The 18544-nt window shown below is 41.2% G+C and overlaps 3 protein-coding genes across 4 annotated transcripts; 1 reads left to right on the top strand and 2 right to left on the bottom strand.

Annotated features, from left to right (window-relative positions):
* Positions 1–203: 203 nt before the first annotated feature.
* Positions 204–3472, bottom strand: aplnr2 (apelin receptor 2). Its single transcript, XM_020645891.3, has 2 exons — positions 3221–3472; positions 204–2224 (listed from the first exon to the last, which is right to left on the bottom strand). The coding sequence occupies exon 2, from the start codon at positions 2020–2022 to the stop codon at positions 583–585; it is 1440 nt and encodes a 479-aa protein (XP_020501547.2). The 5' UTR covers positions 2023–2224; positions 3221–3472; the 3' UTR covers positions 204–582.
* A 1805-nt stretch (positions 3473–5277) lies between these two features.
* LOC109993102 (endonuclease domain-containing 1 protein-like) lies at positions 5278–9040 on the top strand. The gene is made up of 2 exons (XM_020645899.3): positions 5278–6316; positions 6448–9040. The coding sequence occupies exons 1-2, from the start codon at positions 6023–6025 to the stop codon at positions 7027–7029; spliced, it is 876 nt and encodes a 291-aa protein (XP_020501555.1). The 5' UTR covers positions 5278–6022; the 3' UTR covers positions 7030–9040.
* Positions 9037–18540, bottom strand: pus7 (pseudouridine synthase 7). Of its 2 annotated transcripts, XM_065957016.1 has the most exons (18): positions 18419–18540; positions 18111–18206; positions 16369–16671; positions 16194–16278; positions 15245–15361; positions 14864–15008; positions 14371–14388; positions 13944–14055; positions 13776–13853; positions 13467–13595; positions 12855–12980; positions 12688–12749; positions 12425–12585; positions 11994–12120; positions 11595–11696; positions 11170–11299; positions 10861–10952; positions 9037–10019 (listed from the first exon to the last, which is right to left on the bottom strand). In XM_065957016.1, the coding sequence occupies exons 3-18, from the start codon at positions 16659–16661 to the stop codon at positions 9883–9885; spliced, it is 1914 nt and encodes a 637-aa protein (XP_065813088.1). In that variant the 5' UTR covers positions 16662–16671; positions 18111–18206; positions 18419–18540; the 3' UTR covers positions 9037–9882. The 2 variants fall into 2 exon arrangements, with proteins under 2 accessions (XP_065813088.1, XP_029135546.2); XM_029279713.2 differs by lacking the exon at positions 14371–14388.
* Between the last annotated feature and the right edge of the window lie 4 nt (positions 18541–18544).

Raw genomic sequence — 18544 nt, 5'->3', positions numbered from 1 at the left:
TTCATCTTGCATCTTTATATTCTTATTCAATACATACAATAAGAATGTTGACAAATCATGTACTTTCTTTGAACTCCTGCCTAACCCCTTAGTCTTCAGATTAAAAGATAAAATGTGAACTTGATGAACAAAATAAAGAGCTATTTAAACGTGGTCAAGTTTATAGATGAACTATATTTTTAAACGATTACAAGACAAACACAAGCTTTTATCATCTTTACTTTAATAGAAAACAGTGCAGCTAAATCTTTAACAGCTCAGTGTAAACTTTCATAAACAAAACAAACAGATCAGATGACAGGACAACATTTGGTCTGGCCCAGTGACCATGTCTGGGCTCAAATATCTTTAAGTCAGTGGTGGCATCTCTTTCCTGTGGGAAAAAAATGTAGAAGTCGGAAATGATGTCCATGACATTGACCTCATGAATCTTCATTTTTCAAAGTTGCAGACCCCCCAAAAATATTGTGCAAAAATGTTAGGCCTCTTTGGAATACAGTTTTTGTTTATTGTTTCAGCAACACTGAAATATCCCATTGAATAATGCTTTATTTACAAGATTATATTCAAATGTTCAAGCCCTCATTCATGCGGCCCATCCACCCCTTCCCTCTCCTCCTCTCCCTCCGTCCTTGCTGTCTCCTCCTGAGTTCTTGTGGGAAAAGCTGAACTCCTTTCCTCTTTCCCTTCCTCTCCTTCCTCCTTCTTTCCCTCTCTCCCCTCTCCACCTCTCCTGCACATCATGAGCAGAGCTCCTCTGCATCTCTTCCTGAATGTCGGGTCACAGGCCGCATACAGGAGAGGGTTGAGGCAGGAGTTAAGATAAGCTAAACAGGTAACGTATGGTTGAGCAGCCAGTAGAATCTGATCTAAAGAGCAGGAGTAAGGGACAAAGCCGAACTCAAGCAGCATGGAGACAGACTTGTTAACATGCAGGGGAAGCCAGCACAGGAAGAAAGCCAGCACCAAAGAGACGATGACCCTCAGGAGTCTCCGCTGACGCCTGCGGTCAGGGCGAGGACCCCGTCCAAAATGCCTGCTGAGGAGCCGGGCTAAGGAGCAGTAGCAAACCAGCAGGATGACCAGGGGAAGCAGGAAGCCAATTAGAGTGGATTTAAGACTCAAAGCTGCCACCCACATCATCTCCACCCTGTCTCTGTCCGTCTCCTCCATCTCTGCTCCAATCAGCATGGAGTAGTCCATCTGACAGGAGAGGAAGACTGATGCAGAGTCAGTAGGAAGGCTCTCTTCTAGCTGCCAATCATCCTCATATTCAGAGTGTAGCTCCACCTCCTTGACAGAGCGCAGCAGCAAACCAGGAAGTGCCAAAACCCCAGCCAGCACCCACACCCCTCCAAGTATCCACAGAGCCCTGCTGGGGCAGCTCTGCCGCGGGTGATGGTGGCTGGAGTGCCGGCGTCCAGTCAAAACCCAGTAGCGCTCCACACTGAGCATGCTCAGACTGAACACGCTGGCGTACATGTTGAGGGCGGTGAGGAAGCTGCTTATTTGGCAGAGCGGTTGCCCAAAAGGCCAGTGGTAGCCCAGCGCTGTGTAGGCGGCCCACAGAGGGAGGGTCACGAGAAAGCAGAGGTCAGCCAAGGCTAAGCTGGCTATTAGAGAGTCTGTCAGGGAGCGGGAGGGACGAGGGGTGGAGGGAGGATAAGAGGAGGAGGAGGTGGAGGAGGAGTGAGAAGAGGCTCTGCAGCTTTTTCCTGAAGAAGATCTGCAGTTTTCCTTGCTTTTCTCTGGATGAGAATTGTGCTCACATCTTCCAGAGCTGTTCACGTCCAACTGACGGGTGCAACAGAACCGTCCTCCTGATCTCGCTCCCCTCCCCTCAGCTTTGTCCAAGTAGGCCCACAGCACCAGGCCGTTTCCAAGGGAACCAACCAGAAAGGCTAGTAGGTAGACAGAGGGGATGATGGAGAAGGAAGGAGACCAGTCGCTGTAGTCACAGTGGAAGAAGGGAGAGGGAGAAGGAGACGGGGAGGCGAGGAGGTCTGACATTTGGGGGTCCATCTCCTTGATGTCTACAGAAAATCACCAAGCATTTAAATCTCTCAAGGTTCCAATATTTGGTGACACTTGGTAGATATGATTTCTTGAAGCAAAACTCTCTCAGTGGTAGAAATGTTTTATATGTTGAAGTTAAGGCCAGAATTGAAGTGGACAAATCCTCTGTTTCCTTTCCCTTTGTCCTTGGTCCTTTGAATTGGAGGGTCTGAAAAAGTAATTCAACATAGTAAGATCCTTTAACTTTTGCAACAGGCACAAAAAGAGTAATTACCGTACATGCACAGCTTCTAATAACAAGGTAGAGTTAAGCCACACACATCTTATTTCAGGTGTTTAGTCAGGAATTTTGACTTATCTGCTTGGGAATGTTGACAACATTCAACAAACAACTTCAAAATGTCTGAGGTGTATGTAAATTGTTAGTCAATGTGAATTTCAGGGTTTTTAAACAAGCTCATACTTAAAACTTTGTGCACAAATATGTCTCCAATTTGAAATTGAAGATCTTTGTCACATGCTCATACAGTTGAGGAGTGAAATGCAAAGACTGTACAGCAAGGCTAAGCAATGAAACACTGAAGCATAAAAGTAAAGAAGAGACTTTGCTCTTAACCAGATGAAATTCAAATCTGAGACTGAAGATACATTTTATGCCCCATTTTCTAGGGTATTTTAAACACTTTGGCTTACTGTTTTTTACGTCTTTTCGACACTTTAGTCCTTAAAGACCGTCATTTCTCAAATGTAAATAGAAACAAGATTCAAGCCTTTATTGCCATTGTGCAAAAAAACCCACAAAAAAAAAACCCACATAAAGCAAAGCATCTCTCTGAGCAGCTCAGTGCAGAATAACATAAACGTACAAGAGGAAAGGTCCTGAATGGAAAACACAACTAGACAAACAAGGCTCTTTAAAATGTACTAAGAACTACAATGTGTCTGTCAAACAGTAAACCTCTGAAGGGCACTGACGAATTTATAAAAAAATATTTTGAAGGCTAATAATGTAGAATGTGAATCTTTTGTTTGTGTTTTTTCTGCACTTAGATTTGCTTCAAATCTTGAAATAATACTGTTAATATGTATAACAGTCTTTAAGATTTTATGATGTGTATATATGTTGCATTGCGTCCTTGCTTTCCTAAATGAGGGTCTCAGTACTCCTGAGAGGAATCCTAATGAAACTCACAAAGTTACTTACCTCAGGCTATTACATCAGCTTGAAAGAAATCCTTTTCTGAGATGTGACGAACAGTGTGATGAAATGAATCCTCTGTCTTCCTTCATTTCACTTTCTCTCTGAGTCGTCTCCCTCAATCTCTACATCTCCACTGTCCCAGCTGAAGAAGGTGTGTCTTTCTCTTAAATCCAAATATATAGCACTCTCCTCCACACACACACATGCACTCACTCACTCACGCGTGCACACACATGCACACACTGATGTATACACACACCCTCAATCCCCTTGTTCTCAAAACTGGACCACCCCAGCAGTGAGTTACGAGACCTGCAAACAGTCCCCCCCCCCCCCCCCTTCAGCACAAACACACACACACACCTCCCATGAGACACAATAACACCACCCATCCTTCCCCCGTGCACAAACACACACAAACCCGAGACACACAAACCCGAGACACACAAACAGACCCCCCCCACCCCCGCCCCTCTGTCCCGAACTGTTCCTTATATTCTCTATTCACAGACACAACAAATCCAAATGCACATACAGTACACAAATGCATGCACACACAAACACACTCTTTCTCCTCTTTGTCTCACGTGTTCAAACACACAGTGTGCGCAGATGTCAAATGTAACAAACCACACGGAGTGCAAACGACAACCAACAGCCCTCACATTCACAGTGAGACCATTAGAACAGAAGAGTGAATGTATGTGAGGCAACCTTATGTGTGAATCGATTAAAAAAGGGCACAAAACCTTTACTCTGTTTGAACATGTGGTATGAAGGAACAATACAACACATTTGACATGACATCAGATCCAAACTCACAGCTGTGTTAGCCTAACCACAATGAGGCTGTAATTTAAGGAAAGTGCATAAAATGTTGTCATATGTTGCACCGACTAATAAACAAGAATTTTCTGCTTTGTTTTATTTAAAATTTGATGAGAACAATGCAGTTTGACATTGTTACATTAAAGAGCATGACACATATGCGTTACACTGACAGTTAATGATTTTGCTCATTTTCAACTCTTGTCCCTAGATGGGCCTTTACATGTAATGTACTCATTTTTGTTTGAATCCAGTAAACTACATAACATAGAAAGGCACACTTATTATACAACAATATAAATAACAAATCAATCTGTCTTCTGTTGTCATGAGAATCCAAGTGGAGTACATTTTCCTGTCCGTTATGGTATTTCTGTTACTTGTTCATGTCAGTCAACTCTTTAAGGCATAAGAGTTTTTTTTATTTGATTTTTTTTACATGCAGCAAAGATCCCCCCCCCCCCCCGGTGATGCGATGAATACTACAGCCTTTGTACATGAGCCGTGTGACATAGCCACGAGGATATCGGCCGCTCCTTGAAGAGTTATTTCTATCACCTGCACATGGTCTGCACCATTTTTTTTTCACAGATTTTCTTTGCGACACTTCAATATGCATTAACAGGCAGAAATAGTGCAGCTAGCAGGACTGCCATACACATTACAGCCAACCATAATAAGGAAGGAACCGTACAACGTTGCATGAGGGAGCTGTTTTGAGTTTATATTAATGCCTGCTATGCCTCCATGCTCAAAGGATATTTGCATTATCTCTCTATTATAGTGTATCAAGGGGCTGCTGTGGCACTGCAAAATATAACTCAACCAACTAAATCAAGCACCCTCAAAACTATCATGCCAAAGAATTTAATTTAATTTTGTGTCGACTTGGTCAAGAATAACTTGTTTCCCTCCAACTTGTTAAAACATTAACTTTCATTTGTGTTTGTGCATCTTTCTTTACAATGTTAAGGAGGCCTTGTTTATGCCGTTGTTGTTGTTGGCGTGCACATAAAAGAAGGATCCCAGTCTCTTCTACATACAGAGACATACAGATTAATAATTGAGCATCAGATGGGTGTGAAGTATCGGCTGGAAGCCAAAGCACATGTATCTTTAAAGGGACTATTGGGATTTGAAATGTAGACATTACAGTTCACAGGCGGTGCATCAACCCTATGCCTGAGATTTAAAAAAAAAAAAAAAAAGGTATTATAGAAGATGTTACAGTGATAACACTTCTGCGACTTTACCTTTCAGCGGATGGAGTTAAAGAGACAATTTGGTTTATGTTTTTCTGTCATTTGAAGTCCTTCTGTGCTCTCTCCATTGGGCTACGTGTAAACCTACACATTCAATAGTCGGACAGATGAATAAAAAGATACTGTATGCCAGTAATAGGTCCCCGTGTAAACATGGAAGATGTTCAAATAGTAAACAGGAAGTGTTTGTTTCCACAGGGGTAGAAGGGTCATGCTGTCATCAGCCTGTTGTTATGGAAACGACATCTTCCTCGAACATTCCACAGTCCTTTCTCTCAAGACAACACGGTGGTGAAGACACACAAATACACACTCACACACACTCTCTCACACACACACACACACACGCGCGCGCACGTGCACACACACACAGACACAATGTAAAGCTTTACAAAAGAAAGGAAAAGTAAATACAATAGTTTTATTGACAAGAGAGCTGTAGATGAGCGTCACAGGCACGAAAAGGCTACTTGAACAATTGATCAGAAAGCTGTTTGAAAAAAAAAAAAAAACATGCCGAAACATTCATGGTTCCCTGATCTTCTGACCTCATAACTTTGGCGATCCACTTAGTTTGGCTACGTGGCGAGGGAAAAAAGATAAGATTTTGCATAATATGACTGCTGCACGGTATGAAGCACAGAGGAGCCACACAGGACGATGACATTTCAGAGGGACTGAATGCACGGTGAAGACATTTCTGCAGGTTTTCGTCATGATCGTCCCCAGAACAGATCAAACGCTCATCTGTCTTCTTATCGTTGTGATGGCGGCGGCAGAGGTGCAGGAAAACATCTCACCAGAGTGTAAACAGTTCCTCTACATGGGCACACTGCCTCGAGGGCTGGAGGAGAAGGCTTCTAAGAAGATCTGCCAGTACTATGCAGGAAACCCACGATTTGTCACCTTGTACGACACTTTGAACCACATCCCCGTTTATTCTGCGTACACCTTCAAGCGCTCGGACGGCTTCAAGAAGGTCGATGTACCATGGATGTATGAGCCGCAGGTAAGGGGCGAAGAAGGCTATTGGAGTTTCTATCTCTCCATCATTTGGGGAAAAAAAAAGTTTTTTTATTGTTTGATTTTGGATTTCAGCGTTGACTTTATTATCTCCTCAAACCTTGTTTCTTCTGAAAGCTCTCCACAGCATCAGGCTCCAGAGAGATGCAGCAGCTTCCCGCAGAAAACCTTCACCACAGTTTCGAGGATGCTCAGGCCGTGCTCGACGACTACTCCGACAGTGTCATCTTCGAGCGCGGCCAGCTGAATCCGGATGAGCACCAGGCCAGCCCTGATGACAAGGCATCCACCTACACTCTGACAAACGTTGTCCCTCGGGTCCGAGATTTCAACATTGGCCCCTGGAAAAACCACGAGCACACCATCCGAAGGCGCCTCAACAACTACTGCCGGGGCACCGCATACATGGTCACGGGGGTCACCATCTCCGGGCACACAATCCGCCGACACAACATCAACCGCCTGGGCATCCCCACCTATCTCTGGTCGGCCTACTGCTGCGTTGACTATGACCGCAATGCACCTTACTCTGAGCGCTCCAAGTTTCCAGCGTTCGCAGCCTACGGTCTAAACGACAGGGAGAGAAATAACGTTCAAGAGATGACGGTGCAGCAGCTGGAGGACTTCCTGAAGAAGGTGACTTATGTTGACAGTAATTTCCAGGTCTTTTATGACAACTGTGCCCTGCACCCTTCTTAAAGAAGAAGGGAGATGATCTCAGATGATCCTTTGGTTTAGATTAATACACACAGCAGAGTCAGTTATCCTTAATATTCTTTCTTACTTGCTTAATAAGAACTAATTATTAAATTCAGTCTACATTTGTATCAATTTATTTAAACGTGTAGTTTCTTTTGCTGAATATAACTTTATGTCCACATGCCAAAATGTGTTTTCCTTTATGCAAAAAGAAAAATCAACGTTTGAAGGCTTGTTTTCTTTACATCAAAATCATGTTAAATTGTTAGATTAAGTGAATAGACAACATAGGTAAGTCCCATTTTTAAATTTGGACTCATCTTTTCCCATATTAACGCTGACACAATATACACAATATGCTAAATTTGCATTTTTCTGAAGATATAAGGCAATATGAACACTACCTTTAAACCACTAGATTCAGTTCCGTTATGTTGCTCGGTGGCAAAGACTTGTAAACTAAGTAAAGTCAAACTCTTTGCATCTTCAGTAAAACCTGTCAAATTGTCCCCACATGTAATAAAGTTGTCTGTTAAGGTACATTGAGGAGCTTTGGTAAGCATTAACATACTATGAAAAGCCATAGTTGTACTCTTCATTTGCTTTATCTCATGGGACAGGACTTCTCGTGCCTCTGAGGGCCTTTTGTTCAACACACACTGATTAAATCAGCGGTTTTACATTCACACATACAGAACAGCCTCTGAAGTGTAGCACTGCAGAGCACAGCACGACAAGCTGGGCCAATTTCAACCTTCTGACTTTTTATTACCACTAAATAATACAACTTGATATTGAATTTCCAGGAATTTGTGTCCAGAAACCAGAATCGTTTTTTTGTATTTATGTTTTTATTCATTTTAAAGTATTAATTTGTCAATCTCCCTAATCTGGTACCCTTATGGTACCCCGTTTGGTTAAGACTTGGACCACAAACTGTTGAGAGCTGAACTATAAAAGCTAAATAAATTGGATTACAACCCCATACAAATATTTTCATTATTATATGTCAGGAATTAGAATATTTTTGCTTGTGCTTCGATAAGGCAAGACATGTATTTGTTCAAAATTGCATGCAAATATTGTTTTGTAATTAAAGAGGATATTTGAAGCTAAATAAATCCTATGATCCCACAACAATGTAAGTAAGTATATAAAAAGGCTGTGAGGTGGATCTGTAACAAACATCAGTCAAGCTAAGTACATAAAACTTCATGTGGTAAAAAAAAATTGTACAGAAAAAGAAACATTATGATTGATTGATGATGAAGTAAAGAGACAATGGCTTGTTAACTTTATGTAATATTTATGTGTTTCTTTCCTCTACTATTGACAAAATCATGTTAAAGTTGTTGAAAAGTAGATGTGCAGTAGGAATTAAGTGTAAACTTCATCCTCCTCCTTGTTGAATATGTACTCTTTGCTTTGTGTCAATTATAGCAGTCTATATTATTGTTTAGGTTGACTTTTCAGATTTTATTCAGCTTTCCTTGTATCTTATCAACCTGTTTGAATAAAGATCCCAATCAATCATCAGATAGAGCAGGTCATACATGCTACATACTGTATGAAAGCAGAAAAACAATGAAATGATCCAACGTTGCCATTGTGCCAGGGTGAAAGACATTACCGTAGTAACCACATGTTAGAGAAGCTGACTGTATGCTGCCAGCCTGCTAACATTTTATCATAGACAGATGGTCAGCTCAGAGTGTCTTTTGATGTATAAGACTCAGGCTTCAAATCCTTAATTAGATCCACTATTAGCTCTGATGGCCAGCAGAGGGAGACAATGTATATTAATAAGTAAGTATTTGTAGATACCATGAAAACAGGGTATGCCATATGGTGTAGCTTATGCCTTCTCGTTGAACAGATGTAACCTTAAAATTTTCTGTTGTGAAAAACTAACTGTAAGAGATAAGGCTTCAACAGACCGTCCAACGATAAATAAAAACCCTCATCACACAGAAAAATCAGAACTTGATTAAAGACAGACAATAAAACTAAACTCATCATGTTTTATTTCTCTCTTTGAATTTTCTTTTTGATCATGACACACCTTCAGCTCAGAGATAAAAAAAAAGGAAAAACCAATTTTGTACAAACAGGGCATGGTCAGCATCTTGTGCTGACACATGGTTCACTTAAATCAATGATTCCCAAAGTGGGGCACGGGGGAGGTCGGGGGGGGGGGGCAAGGCTTAACAAAAACAATGCACACCGTTTTTCACAGCTAGCAAAGCATGGCAAGTTTTGGGAGAGGACTTCCAGGTGAACACAAGGCAGAAAATGAATCTACTCGAGACGCCACATATTGTGAAGTTTCATGTTACAGCATCACTTTTGATTGCTTCCTCTTTTATTGGAATCTATTGTCTGTTGTCACACACTGAAGTTGCTGTTCTCTATTCTCTATTCAAAGAGCATTGACTGACAGTGTTTCGAGAGTATGTCAATATGTTGATGTGTATGGTGAGGGGTGGGGGTGGGGGGCCGGCTTGAAACTATTTTCATCTGTCAAAGGTGGGGATGGAAGAAAAGGTTTGGGAACCACTGACTTAAAATCATTGACAAAATATGCTGAGTGAGTCATTGCAGCATAAAAATACACAAGAGCAGGTAAAAGCATTAAAACATAAAAAGAAAAAGTTCAGTAATAGTCAATCGTTGCTCTTTGTACTTCAAAGAAATGATTTTTGGTTCACACAGAACCGAAACTGCTCTCTCGCACAAACACACACCTTACAGCAACACACTAAACACTCACAACAGTAAGTAGCCACAGTGGACACAGGCTGCAGACACAGCCTGCAGCAGCACTCTGTTACAGACCAGAATGTGTTGGAGGTGTCAGTTGAACCAGGTTGTGTTGAGCTGTGTTTGTTTCTTGATGCTCGTGTCCAGCTTCAGGACCTCTCTGATTGCCATGGTCGCGTAGGTGGAGGGAGGAAGGGAGAACTCCATCCGCAGAGCTCGATACTTCCCCTCTGATGGAGGAGAGAGAGAGAGAGAGACCGTTAGTGTGCGTGTGTGTGTACAAAAGGAGGCAAATTTACAACCAATGAGACTTTACTCTGTGCTACGTATGCTAGATCAAACTGATGTGAAGTTTTTTTCCCCCTTGTATAAAACAAACTAAAAACAGTGAACATGGAGTGTCTGTAGCCAAGTGGTTAGTGAACATGCCCCATGTACAGAGGCTATAGTCCTCCAACCTGTGGCTCCTTTCCTGCATGTCATTCCCCACTTTCTCTCTCCCCGATTTCTGACTCTATCCACTGTCATGTCTGTAAATAAAAGGGCATAAAAAGCCCCAAAGTAAACCTTAAAAATAAAACTAAATAAACAGCAACATGACAGTCAGTCTATATTTTAGAATTCGAACAGAATATAAAATCTACTTTGAGACCAAATGTTTGTTACATTCAGTTGAACAAATCTACAGCACAGTGGAACTCACTCACTCACTACCAAGGTACCCTTGAGCAAGGCACTGAACCTCCACCAGCTCAGGAGTGCTCGCTGTGGGCAGCCCCCCCCCCTCACTCTGACATCTCTCCATAAATGCATGTCCATAGGATCCTGTTTGTGCACTTTTGTGTATTTCAGCCTGTGTGCCAGAGTGTAAAATTGAATTTCCCCTCGCAGGATTAATAAAGTATATTATCTTCTTCTTCTAATGTTTTTGTGTTACAACTGCCTCTTACTGATAGTTATGTCCAGTCCCACAACAGCAGATTTGTCTTGTGAAGTATGATTCACTTTGGGAGGATTTCTTTCCAAATGCAGCTTGATTCTGTTCTTCAGACCACTTTAGAGGGAACTTACCTGTGTTGAAGACAGGGGCAGGTTTATTCTCCAGTTTCTCAAAATCGCTATGCACCAGAGAGATCTTCGGGTCGTCGTACTGAATTACCTCCCTGAAGAAAACGGACAGACGCACCACAGAGTCAGAGATGGTTAGAGACGCTACCGTGAGGTATATAGAGGAACTAAGATTAAAAAAGTCAATATAACTGAAGCACACAATAACAGCTTTTGTATGAAAATAAGAATGGGATACCACAAGCAAGGGCTTTATACATATACATACAGCATATTAAGAAATACTAAGCTACGTTTTAATTGGCTGCTTACCAGCTGACATCACTGGGTCTGATGAGGACTCGTCTGTAGGCTCCGGCCAGGGAGTAGTCCTTCACTTTGTGTCTCATGTTGTCGATGTCCAAACCGTCTGCAGTGAGCAGCTCTCTGTACCCTTTACCCACTGACAGACAAAGAGAAAAGTTCTACGTGGAAAAAATGTCACCTTAACAAACCATTTTACATGACTTGAGTTTTCCTTCACTGAACTTTTAGTTCAAATCAAAAAAGCTGATTTAGCTAAAAAAAAAAAAAAAAAGGAACCTTGGTGTCTTTGCATGTGTTAAAAGTGATGTAATGGTCTCAAACATTTTTGTTGAAACCACTGGTGTTATTTTTCATAGCAATTTTTTTTTTTTTTTTTTTAAATGTGAACTGCAGATAAATCAACCTCAGATCCTTACAGTGTCACTCCTTACCATGATGTGTAGGGTAGATGACATCAAACCCAGGAAGTGGCATCACAATGTCATGGATGGAGTGACTCTCAGCCTCCTCTGCAGACAGCACGTGTGCTGCGGCTTCATGAAGACAACAGAGACAACCATCAGAACAGAGCGATTATGTTCTAACAACCTGACGCTGAAAGATTGTTTGAGGGACACTCTAAAGGGGCCATCTGTGTAAAAAGTACATGGATTAAATACATCTTTAGCTTCTTCAACTTAATCTTGGTTGTCATCGATTGACTGGATGATATGTTTGTGTTTATTTAGTCACTAACATGTTATATATCTGTTCAAAAACATCCAAAACATCAAACTAGTCATGTAGTATTCACCATTCGTTTGCTGAGAAAATGAGCTTGAACTACTAACTTCCTTTGAGCATCAGGTCTCCTTCCACAGCCTTGAGGCCGAAGGCTTCGATTCTGCGGCTCACCATGGTGTTCCACACCACGCTCTGGTAGCTGTGGATGTACATCAGACGGTTGTTACGAGGGATCTGAAAAAAAAACAAAAAAAAAAACACAACTCATCAGACCTGTCTCTTTGGATATATATATAGTAAGTTGTTATTGAACATGGTGTTTATCCAGAGTATCTGATTTTTGACCTCGCATTTAAGTGGCCCTTATCCAAATTGAAAAGTTGAGTCAATGTGTTGTGTCTATACATACTGGTTTAAAACAAATAGATTTGGGTTTTGTCCTCCTGCAGTTTGAAATGAGTCTAAGAGCAGCATTACTGCTTAAAGTTTTGTATGTCTCATCTCATTAATGTTTTAGCATCATTGTCAAAACACCAACCAGTCCAAAAGCAGTGACGATATCCTTCTTGCCGTACATGGACAGGCCTCTCAGCAGCTGCCCCTCCACACAGCGCTTGTTGGGCAGCTTTTTCAGGGCTGCCTCGGGGTCCTGAGTCTTCGCCCACTCCTCCCTGCAGCGCACCAGGAATTCTTTCTCCGCTAATTTAGAACAGGAAAAATTGAGAAAGGTTAAAAAAACCAAAACAATTTCAAGCACTCGAACAGGTGGAAGAAAGCCGTAATGTATTAAAAAAGAATTACCTCCTGGACGAGGCTTCAGAATTAAATCCACCACCTCCTTCCAGTCATTCCTCAGGATCGCCCTGCCCCAGAACATATGCATGAAGCAAAAACGTGAATTTCCCCCATCCTTTTATAGGTTTTGCCAAGTCATGATAAATGACAGTACCACCAGGTCACGACCTTACCTGCCAACCTGTTGTGTAGGAACAGCTGTGGTGCCAAATCGCTGCATGCCGTAGTAGTTAATAAATCCTGTCTGCTTGAGGGATGTCAGGGCCTGTTGGACCTGCTCATCTGTACCTGAGATGTTCCTGAGATTCACAGAATACAGAATACTTAACAAACTGATGACAAGAGCAGACATTGCACTGTGAAGGATCTGGTTACCTTCGATTAGAGAATTGGGATTATCTGGGCTAAAGGTTGGGTTTAGGTGGACTTGATTTGTCTAACATAACATTTTATCATGTTGTATAAACTGCATACATTATTGTACAAGCGGCACTTGATTTGATGAACTTTATGGAGCTTTTATTGTAGACTTGGGACAGTGGGTAGAGTTGGAAATCAAAGAGAGAAACAACGGGGGAATGACATGAAAAGGAGCCACAGGTCTGATTCGAACCCGGGCAGCGCGTTTGGAGGACTAATGCCTCCATACGTGGGGCGCATGCACTAACCACGACACTACCGACCCCCTCTCTTAGGCTCAGCTTTCTGAGATAATGGTGGGTGGGTTTCAGTTTTTTGAGGGTCTCCAAGTTAAGTGTAACATCATTACAGTACTATACACTGACCTGATGACTATGGTGAAGTGGTTCCCCTGCAGCTCCCCCAGCTTTAGAGGGTGGTTTTTGTAGCAAAAGTTTCCCAGCTTGAGGTTCATGAGGCACTTGTTGAGGTGACCCAACCTCTCTGCTGTGATCCTGACAGGACAGAGAAAAGTTAATAACAGATCTATTGCATCACCCTGATCCAACAGAGACCATCTGTAACCCCAAAATCACCTCCAATCGACCCAATGCAACATTTACACAACCGCCTATTCATGGATCATCCACAGACATTAAATAAATGTAAACTGATTAAAGTAGTTAATTACTCACTTGAGCACTGCTATCTCCTGCACGGTGATGGCTCTCTTGTCCTTGGTTCCCATGTACGAAAACATGTTGGGCCTAAGCCTAGAAAGACATGATTACAGCAATTACATTTCATTAAGCAACCAGGCTGTCAATGTGTCTATCATATGAAAGCAAGTATGACATTCAGACCTGAGGAACTTTGACAGCACATTGATAGCGTCCATGGTGTCCTTGTTCTCTTTGTACAGGGCAAAGTGGCAGAAACTGCCACGTTTTTTAGGCCAGAAGTGTTTCCTTGGAGCTTTTAAGGACACAGAAAAAAAGGTTGCTTTGAAACACTAAGCAAATATAAAGCAGCCCAATGATGTGAATATTCCTCGATAAAAACCACTTTAAAGATTCAACCTCTAGCTTAAAAGATTTTGTACTTCTTCAAGATTTCCTGTGAAGAAAACAAAATGTACTTTTCAATTCTAATTGCAACATAAGAAATGCTATTCCTGCACTGGAAGAAAGAAGGAAATCAAGTTTCATTTGTAATTACAAAACCTAACCTTACTCCACTGCTCTGGGTTTAAACCACCTTCTCTGAACTGTGTGGAGAAAAAGTTCTTACCTGTAGTTGCTTTGACCTCTATCCACCACAGAAAAGCAAAAGGAGGATAGAATAATGTTACTAAGAAAAAGATGTAGAAGGACTGTGGGACGTGTCTTTAGGGGTGAGATTTCATGCACGGGCCTGAGAGTGGAATGGAGTGGAGATGCTGGAGACCGATTATCTCGACTTTGATTTTTTTCTTTTCCTTTTTTATTATAATCATATTAAAACCTACACCAGAAACATTCCTCTTAATAATGTCAGTCCATAACTAAAAAAAATCTGCTTGTTTAAAAGATCATGCAGGCACCTTGAACAAGCGCATGCATTGGTGCATGCATCATATTTTACTACTCTGTAATTCAAGTGGTACCACATGCATTTCTGCAGATTAGCTGAAGGTATACATGCAAAAAAAAATCCTTTCCTGTTAATTTGATTTATTTACTTGTCATGAATGTTGTCCGGATAGTTTAAGGTTGACAACTGGTTCTGTTTCCTGTCCACATACCTGCCAGAGCTTTCTTCCCAGCAGCATGGTACGCCACTATGAACTTGCGTCCTTCCTTCTCTTCTGTCTTCGTCTCCAGACCAGGAAACTGAGTCTTGATGGCTTTGTGGACCAGCGTACGCTTCTCCTTTGTATCGTCGACCACCTACACATTTTGAGATAGGAGTAAGGACATCATGTAAGACTCCTGAAGAGTAATAAAGGTTTGGTAAATGATTGGGGGTACAACCTCTCCTGATATGAGCTGTGCATTTAGTGTGTTCACTGAACTAATAAAAAGCTGCAGTGCATCTGTGTCGCTGTTGAGCTCAAAAATCTTTCACCAGAAATGCATACCCCCACCTAAAGGTGACGTGATGAATACAGGAAGTGTAAACTCACCTCGATAGAGACTTCAGTCTCTTTATTCTTGAAGAGCTGAAGCTCCCCAAGCTGCTTCTTCTGCTCTTCAGTCAGCACATCATAGTCTTTTGGCTGCTCTTCAACCTCGGGGACTTCCTTTTTTACAAGATGTGAATTCAAAGACATTAACAAAAACATTAGAGGGTACAAACTGATCGGCTAAATAGAGGATGGGATTTCAATCAAATACTAAGATTACATTAGAAGATGTGTAACTTAATTCCTACAATGGTCTCCATTAGGGGTGCAACAGTATATGTATTTGTCCTGAACCGTCACGGTAGAGATGACACAGTTTGGATCATACAGTCTTATGACAAGTCGTATGTCTTATTAAGGAAAAAGGGCAATCGCACATGGCAGTGTCCACACCACAATCTAGATGGCGGTAATGCTTGTAACTGTTCGCCGACCTCAGATGAAGAAGCAGACGCAACAAACCACAAGAAGAGGATGAGTTATAAAGCAGGATGACACAGCGAAGCTAAAAGACCCGCCTGCATCTTTAAATCATTTGAAAGGTTTAAAGGCACTACCGAAGCTAAAACATAAGGCTTTGCGTGCACATGCAGTGGTAGAGTACCCGGGCTTCAAGTATTTATAAGTGCTGAAGAATTTGTACAATGTCCTATCTCGTGTGCACATAAGCCTGTCCATCATCCCTGTCCATTACTGGCATAACAACCGGGGTTTCAAACTGAAGCATAACTTCTGTGTACTGTTACACCTCTATTTTATATAAATATCTGTTTGGCTAAACACACTAATATCACAGTTACAGGGTTTTGCAAAAAATAATAACTGCATTTTAAATGCTGACTGAAAATTCCTTAACGTCAAGTTAAAGAACAATCTAGCCAAATTGGAAACATGAACAGCAGGACAATGTTACAGTGGTGGTTGAAGGATGCTAAATCAATTGTCTTACTTCAGCCTCTGCAGGGATGGAGAGGTCATCTAAATGCACTATCTTGCCTTGTTTGTTGATTTCATGTACCACAAAATCAGAATATCTGAGAACACAAAAAATAAATGTTAAAAACCCACATCTGAATTACTTTGAATGAATTGTGCCAACTGTTTACTGACTCTGGAGGACGTACCTTTCCTTCAGGATCCCTGAGAAGCCCTCGTGGTCACTGACATACTTCAGGATGCCTACATCCAGTTCAGTGAGTCCATGCTTCATCATATCAGCAAAGGTCTCACCCTGCTCTTCTCCATCACTGGCTCCGCCCTCAGGCTCTTCCTCCTCGTCTGGGTGGGGAGGGCCTCCATTCTTGCTATCCTTCTCAACTCTGAGTTTCTTTGATGGTATTTCTTTGTCTTCATCTTCAGGACAGCCCCTCTTTTCTCTGACCTGAGCAGGAACCGGCACAGGCTCTGGGTCGGCCATCAGGACCAACCTGTGACAACAGGGAAACCAAAACTGTTTAAACAAATTACATCTAAAAAGGGACACCAATTTTACACACAAAAAGAAGATATCCCACTGTCGATGCATTTGTGAATAATTGCAATTGCAGCTCTGGAAAGGCATGTATTGAGTTTAAGAACGTAACCCTGGTGATGTCATGTTTTCATTAGAGAGGAGACAATGGAGAGCTGAGATCTTTGTTGATGTGTAACACAAAAATTGAATCAAGTACCTTATCTTAAAATGTTTACGGTTAATCGATGGCATGCCATTTCAGTCTTTCCGATGAAAGCGGCCAATGACAATGTATTTGCTTGTTAAGTTCAACTGTTCTTCACTACTCTAAAAAGGGGGAAGTCTGATCTTGATGCTAAACTGTATCATCCAACTCTTGTTTTGATGCTTGGCCCGCCATAGCCCATATGTATATGCAACACATTATGTAAGTATCTTAAGACCAACAGAGAATGTTTTAGGGAATTACTGTCCACCAGATCAGAGCTAGTTCTGCTGACTTGCATTAGTAGGAAACCATCATTGGTACCTGCAGGAATAGCAATGACAATAGAATAGAATAGAATTACTTCATTGATCCCAAACTGGGAAATTGTGGCGTTACAGCTGCAGGTTATCCAAACACACAATATGAGTAAAAAAACACAATGTTAGCAAATCTAAACATAATATAATATTAACTACAAAGTAAATAAGTACTAAAAGATATCAAAAATAAGAATGTGAATATATACAACCAGGATTTCACTAAGCATTACTAGTCTTAAATAGGAAGATTAAATATGGAAGATTAAATGTAAATGTGCAAAAACAGAGTAGTAAATGGACAGTATTGACATAAGTTAAAGAGCATGAGTGCAGACATATTATAAGAAGAAACTATACAACATAACGGCGAGTAGACAGACAAATGAAGTGAACATGAGTGCAGGGATAATTTGTATTTGTTTGGAGTTACATTTGAGACGGAAAAAAAGACAAATAATCTGAAACCTTTTCCCGAAAAGAAGGCCAAACCCTGATGTTTGAAGTGTTTCAGCCAAATTAAATTGTGCATGCAGATTAATTTAATGCTGGTAAGATTATGGATTTATATTATTTTCCTCACAAGTTACATGTTTATATTGTGGCAGTAGAATTAGTATTCATTTGAACTGATTTTTTTAAGCACTTTGCTCAACTGTGGTAAAATTAAATATATAAATTAACTTTGACTTGAAATAAAATTTGTGCTAAAATTACTCCTTTATTATTATATAAAAAACTAAAGTAGATAAATGAATACCAAGCCTTTATTTTATTTTTATTTTTTATGCAAAATTGTGGAAACTTCCCTGTGAACTTAATATTATCTAGTTACTCTATAACTACATCTTGTAACATAAAAGGCCTACAACATTATTTCTGACTTACTGATGAAGAGAGCTGTGGATGTGGTTCACACTCCTTGTCTCCCAGATGCCAAACACCTGCAGACACTTCCTTAGGAATCGAAGCTTGAAAGTGGCTCTGAAAGACATAAACAAAGTACTTGCTCACAACTCAGAAAGCATTGTATAAAAGTTTAGCAGAGCCGCTAAAACGACCGCACGGTCACCTGATAACACGCTAGCTAACATCGCTAGCTAATGCGACCACTGCTACCAACAGTGCTCATCTAGACGTTTGTGTAAATTGTGCAAAAACGAAGCCGCTCCAAGCCATCATTGTTTACAGCTTACCTGTGTCTTGTGAGATTCAGAAGAGTACCAACAGCATGAAACGCCAGCTTTACTCACACGTGTGTGTGTGTGTGTGTGTTTAGTGAATTCCGGAAACAGATTGCCACGAAGTACTGAAGTCCCTCC

Source organism: Labrus bergylta, chromosome 7, assembly GCF_963930695.1.
Source record: "Labrus bergylta chromosome 7, fLabBer1.1, whole genome shotgun sequence".
Lineage (NCBI taxonomy): Eukaryota > Metazoa > Chordata > Actinopteri > Labriformes > Labridae > Labrus > Labrus bergylta.
Note: the sequence above shows the minus strand (reverse complement) of the source record. Positions and strands in the feature narration are given on the sequence as shown.